This window comes from Haplochromis burtoni, unplaced genomic scaffold (assembly GCF_018398535.1).
Source record: "Haplochromis burtoni strain Fernald_Lab_line unplaced genomic scaffold, NCSU_Asbu1 Contig_625, whole genome shotgun sequence".
Classification (NCBI taxonomy): domain Eukaryota; kingdom Metazoa; phylum Chordata; class Actinopteri; order Cichliformes; family Cichlidae; genus Haplochromis; species Haplochromis burtoni.
In genome coordinates, this window is record NW_024582986.1 from 115,747 (window position 1) to 121,811 (window position 6,065).

The 6,065-nt window shown below is 44.1% G+C and overlaps 1 protein-coding gene across 2 annotated transcripts in view; it reads left to right on the top strand.

Moving 5' to 3' along the window:
* LOC102299368 (UPF1 RNA helicase and ATPase) overlaps nucleotides 1–6,065 on the top strand; it is a gene marked incomplete in the record, with an annotated part of 16,404 nt that overhangs the window by 2,638 nt on the left and 7,701 nt on the right. The window contains 15 exon segments of one of the 2 annotated variants that reach the window (XM_042214896.1): nucleotides 731–911; nucleotides 990–1,151; nucleotides 1,483–1,609; nucleotides 1,868–1,966; nucleotides 2,138–2,246; nucleotides 2,464–2,623; nucleotides 2,881–2,999; nucleotides 3,102–3,266; nucleotides 3,382–3,496; nucleotides 3,931–4,074; nucleotides 4,332–4,545; nucleotides 4,670–4,787; nucleotides 4,979–5,135; nucleotides 5,420–5,562; nucleotides 5,768–5,942. In XM_042214896.1, coding sequence (XP_042070830.1) covers nucleotides 731–911; nucleotides 990–1,151; nucleotides 1,483–1,609; nucleotides 1,868–1,966; nucleotides 2,138–2,246; nucleotides 2,464–2,623; nucleotides 2,881–2,999; nucleotides 3,102–3,266; nucleotides 3,382–3,496; nucleotides 3,931–4,074; nucleotides 4,332–4,545; nucleotides 4,670–4,787; nucleotides 4,979–5,135; nucleotides 5,420–5,562; nucleotides 5,768–5,942 — 2,188 coding nt within the window. 2 annotated transcript variants of the gene reach the window in all.

Here is a 6,065-nt window from a genome sequence, read left to right on the forward strand (position 1 = left end):
TCAGACATATTAAAGCAGCTCAAAAGAGACTCAGAACAGTCAAGAAGATGTTCTAGGTTTTTTATGGTTTTGGTTTTTTTTCAAGTTAGTAAAAAGAACTGGGCAGGCTTTGCATAAATGTTATGGTTTTATATTTTTTACCTTCAGTGGTCTGCTTAGACTGACTTAACAGACTAGGATTAATTGTTCATTGCTGTTTGTGAAGGAGGTTAATGGAACTTGCTGCTCTCGTGATACTTTCTCTTCATGGTGGAAGTGTGAGAAACTCTCTGTTTTTGCCCTCTGATCAACAGAGTTCAGCACAGACACGTCTCAGAGCTGTGTGCGTACATACATTATGTACTATGGCAGATGAATAGAGCTACAACACTTCTGGACTGTTACTTTCTGTTTGTGCTGGAAGTGGGATATAAAGTCCCCAGCGTGGATTTTTCTGTCACACAAACACCAATGTGTTCAGTGAAGACAGAGCCAGTGTTCTGACTATAGCACATAATATGCACTATCAATCAAAGTAGTGAACAGGCAGTCAGCTATAGAGTCTGCAGCTGTTGTCTCTGGACCGCCCTACTAATGTGCATTAAGCTTGAAATAGAGCTTGCGGCTCTGACAGTAAACATAACCCTCTGTATGGCCTCATGGACTTGCAGTAAGAAGTACTGTGATTTAACAGTAGTTCGATTAGTTTGAAACCTCCAATACTTCGCCTGAATTTTGTGCCTCCATTCAGGCAGCCCTGTGCCAGCCAAAGCAGCCTGAAGGACATCAACTGGGACAGCTCGCAGTGGCAGCCGCTGATCCAGGACCGATGCTTTCTGTCCTGGCTGGTGAAGATCCCATCAGAACAGGAGCAGCTTAGAGCCCGTCAGATCACGGCCCAGCAGATCAACAAGTTGGAGGAACTCTGGAAGGTACGATCCACTTGTATGCCTTTTGCTCTTTCAGGGCTTGTAAGAGTGTTGACTTTGTTTTTTGTGGTTTTCCTACAGGACAATCCCACTGCCACCTTGGAAGACCTGGAGAAACCTGGAGTAGATGAGGAGCCCCAGCATGTACTGCTGCGTTACGAGGATGCTTATCAATACCAAAATATATTTGGCCCTTTGGTCAAATTGGAAGCTGACTACGACAAGAAGCTTAAGGAGTCACAGGTACCTGAACATGGTTCCACACAGAGGTGCCTGGAATGTGGTTACTGGTGTTTTACTTCCAGAAATGTACATGGCTAAAGTTTTTAATCTTTAAAAAGCCTTTAATCATTTAATGATTTTAATGGTATGGTGAGGATTATTTTATTTTCATGCTGAAGCAGGATGTGATGATAGATTTTCCTGACTACAGATGCGATCTGAAATGTGTTTTTGTGGCATAAGGCACTTTTCTGATCAGGTGTTTTTACTTTATTTTCTGCAATATTGTCATAGCTGTGATATCTGTATTATTATTCCTGATGTTTTGATCATTTTTTCCCTCCTTTTTCAGACTCAAGATAATATAACAGTTAGGTGGGATCTGGGGCTGAACAAAAAGCGGATTGCCTATTTCACTCTTCCTAAGACGGATTCAGGTGGTAATTCTCTAAACTTTCCTTCCTCCCAGTGGTTCTGTGGTACAGATGTAGCTCCCATCCTACTCCCCCCCCCTCAGGCCTTGCACGCAACCTCCCCCATCCCTGCATCTTTTGGTGGCATGTGTGCGTGTTTTGTTTTTGTTTTTTTGTTTTGTTTTTTTCTCCTCTTACCTCTGTTTTGTGTTGTGGGGTTAGATGAGGGCACGGTATTGTATCATGTGTTTTCATAAACTTAGCCCTGTCCTTAAATACTTCTGTATGCAAGTTTCTAACTTGTGTCCTTTCACTTGACCCCAGATATGCGGCTGATGCAAGGTGATGAGATTTGTCTGCGGTACAAGGGAGACCTGGCCCCGCTGTGGAAGGGCATCGGTCATGTCATCAAGGTCCCAGACAGTATCCTTTGCACAGCTGATATGATCTGTTTCTTAATGTTGCCTTCCAGCATGGCCCTTTACGGCAGCAGTGACTGTCCTAACCGAGAAGTACAGACAGCAAAGCCCACACTCACCCACTAGAAGTATTTTACAGATAATGCTGGATTTCCTTAATAGCTCGTGTTTAAAGACTATGGAGATGAAATTGCCATTGAGTTGCGGAGCAGTGTTGGAGCACCTGTGGAAATCCCCCACAACTTCCAGGTGGACTTTGTGTGGAAGTCGACTTCCTTTGATAGGTAAGCTGTTTTATGCCAGAGCATTTAGCGACATGGCGTACCAAAAGGTCTTTTCTTCCTTTCCTTTCATTTCCACCTCATGTTTTCAGTAGATTCATTGTGTCTTTTCTTTTTTTGATTTGACTACCAGTTGTAAAGATTTCAGCTTAATTTAAATGCATTTGCTAAGCTATTTTTGGCAGTAACGGCTGACTTAGTTGTTTATGTCCTGCTGCAGGATGCAAAGCGCCCTGAAGACGTTTGCGGTGGATGAGACCTCAGTGTCTGGCTACATTTACCACAAACTCCTGGGGCATGAAGTCGAGGATGTCACCATTAAGTGCCAGCTGCCAAAGCGCTTCACTGCCCCAGGCCTTCCTGACCTCAATCACTCACAGGTCAGACTTGGACATCGTAACTCATACGAGAAAACTTTTAGATGGCCATAATCTCAGTGTAGGACATAGTGTAATTTTAGTTGATTTATTTACTGTACATTAGTGCAACAAAGACATTCATCTTTGTAAATTAATTTAGAAAACTCAAAGAATAAGAAAAGATTTCTGTTATGATCGGCAAAAAGTGTTTTGTGTTTTTGGCAAACTGCGTTTGTTTTAAGTATCCAGTTGATTTATTTTGTTTCTTGCATGTTCAGGTGTATGCTGTGAAGACGGTGCTTCAGAGACCTCTTAGTCTGATCCAGGGGCCTCCTGGCACTGGGAAGACCGTCACCTCTGCCACGATTGTGTACCACTTGTCCCGACAGGGCAACGGGTGAGGCAAAAATTGAGTTAACCCTTTTATATTTGAAGCGTGTTATTATTCCAGTCGTGTAATTCTTGTTCCCTTTCTCTCTGTGGTGCATGTGTCCTGTAGACCAGTTTTGGTGTGTGCTCCCAGTAACATTGCTGTGGACCAGCTGACTGAGAAGATCGATAAGACTGGACTGAAGGTTGTCAGGCTGTGTGCCAAGAGCAGGGAGGCCATCGAGTCCCCTGTGTCTTTCCTTGCTTTACACAACCAGATCAGCAACATGGACAGGTCAGTAACATGAGGGGAAATAGTCCTTCATTTTCCAGGTGTGACCATGTTATATCACAGATTTGGTGTTGTAATGTACTGGTGTAAATAATCTGATGTGTCTTTGTCTCCACAGTATGCCGGAGCTTCAGAAACTACAGCAGCTAAAAGATGAGACTGGCGAGCTTTCGTCTGCTGATGAGAAACGCTACAGGGCTCTGAAGCGCACTGCTGAGAGGGAGCTGCTCATGGTGAGGAGGTGTTGGTTTTCACTTTAAATGCGGCTGGAAGTCGGCGATTTCAGGCATTCTTGGTGCAACAAGTGATTTCAGTCAAATGTTGTTTGCCTCTGAGAATTATTCTGCAGAAGCAGTGGCCTGATTTATACATTTAATTTTTAACTACAAGTTGTGGTGCTGATCACTGAGGGCAGCAGAATTTAAACATCCACCACATTAGTTGTCCACATCCTTAGTTGCCTCTCCCTATTATAGACAGTTGCTGCTACACTACTGTGTAGCTAAATCCTGCAACTCCACTGGCCTCAGCCAGTCAGCACATGACAGTACAGGAGAAGAAAATATCCCATTTCAACTAGCTGTCTGTACCAGTCCATTAAGATGATTCAATAGCTTCTTCAACCTGAGATGCAGATAATGATCATAATTTCCTCTTTGTTGTCCAGAATGCTGACGTAATCTGCTGCACTTGTGTCGGAGCTGGAGACCCTCGTCTGGCCAAGATGCAGTTCCGTTCGATCCTGATCGATGAGAGCACCCAAGCCACTGAGCCCGAGTGTATGGTGCCCGTGGTGTTGGGAGCAAAGCAGGTACAAAACCCAAACAGCTGCATCAGTTCCCAGCTGCTGCTGTTTGCTTTGGTTTCTGTCGTTTTTTTTGCATTAACAGTAAATGAAGAAATACTTTGGCACATGTCAACTAAAAATGTAAAGCTTAGTCATTTAAACCGTAGTAGCAGCTACTGTCAAATATTAAAACTTTCAATAGTCTGAACATTAATATCTTGTGTTGTGTTGTTAAACTAACCAAAGCGTCACGCTTATGTGGCTCTTCTTCCTCCACACAGCTTATTCTGGTGGGTGACCACTGCCAGTTGGGTCCTGTGGTGATGTGTAAGAAGGCGGCTAAAGCAGGTCTGTCGCAGTCCCTGTTTGAGCGCCTAGTGGTCCTGGGGATCCGGCCGATCCGCCTGCAGGTCCAGTACCGTATGCACCCGGCTCTCAGTGCCTTCCCCTCTAACATTTTCTACGAGGGATCCCTGCAGAATGGCGTCACTGCAGGTTTGTTACGATCCGGCAGTTCATTATCTGGTTTGATGAAGGAGCAAATTGATTTCCACACTGATTAGTAGAAGATCCACCAACTTATAACTTAACAATAATTAGACCGTCCTGTTCTCCTCAGCTGACCGCATCAAGAAGGGCTTTGATTTCCAGTGGCCACAACCAGACAAGCCCATGTTCTTTTACGTTACTCAAGGTCAGGAGGAGATTGCCAGCTCTGGAACCTCGTACCTTAACAGGTAAGTTCTCACATTTTGTTTGTTACTTGGTGGCATTTCACTTCAATCCTACTTAAATTTGCTGACGTAATTTTCTTTTGGCCCCCTGTGGACGTGATTGCTTATTTTTATTTTTATTTTTTTTGCATCAGTTTGCCATAGTTAACTTTAAATGATTGTCCCAATATTGATACGATTGACTGTTTTTTCAGGACTGAAGCTGCCAACGTGGAGAAAATCACCACCAGGCTGCTGAAGGCGGGAGCCAAACCCGATCAGATCGGCATCATCACCCCGTACGAGGGTCAGCGCTCCTACCTGGTCCAGTACATGCAGTTCAGCGGCTCCCTGCACACCAAACTCTATCAGGTATCACTTATAACACAAATGCAAAAATACCCTTTTCCAGCAAACACTTTATGGTTACACACATTAGGAGATATACCAGGACAACATCAACATGGAGCAGTTAGGAGTAGGACGTCCCGTCTCCTCCACAGAGGAGATGGACAAAAAAGAAAGTGAACAACTGGAGCGCCAGAGTTGAGAGTAGACCAACATGAAGTTATTGTTTAAAGTTTAGCACACGACCACTCAGATTTGGTCCTTTGTTTTTACAATGCAATTTCACCTTTTATCGTGATTCATTATAGCAAGTGGAAATTGCCAGCGTGGATGCCTTTCAGGGCAGAGAGAAGGACTTCATCATCCTGTCTTGTGTTCGAGCCAACGAGCACCAGGGAATTGGCTTCCTGAACGACCCTCGCCGTCTCAACGTGGCGCTGACCAGGGCCAAGTAAGAACTGTTAAAATAATCACAGTGGACAGATGAAGCACGGCTCAATCGATCGTGCGTTTCTGATTTGAATGACTCATGTGTCAAATTTAGCTTCATTTTAACGATCAGGCTAGATTGACTCTGTTCTGCGCACACAACATTTCACACTGTGTGATTTGTGTAAGCTGCAACCTACCCCTCATCAGTTGTCTTATGTCTGAAGGTATGGTGTCATCATTGTGGGCAACCCCAAGGCGCTCTCCAAGCAGCCACTGTGGAACAACCTGCTGAACAACTACAAGGAGCAAAAGGTCCTCGTGGAGGGGCCCCTAAACAACCTGAGGGAGAGCCTCATGCAGTTCAGCAAACCCCGCAAACTGGTCAACACCATCAACCCTGTGAGTAGGACGCGTCATACATTTTTTTTTTTTTTTTTTTTTTTTTTTTTTTTTAAATTTTTTAAATGATGTATGAATCCAAACTAATACTGGGAATTGGCACCTGAGTAACAGTGGAAGTTG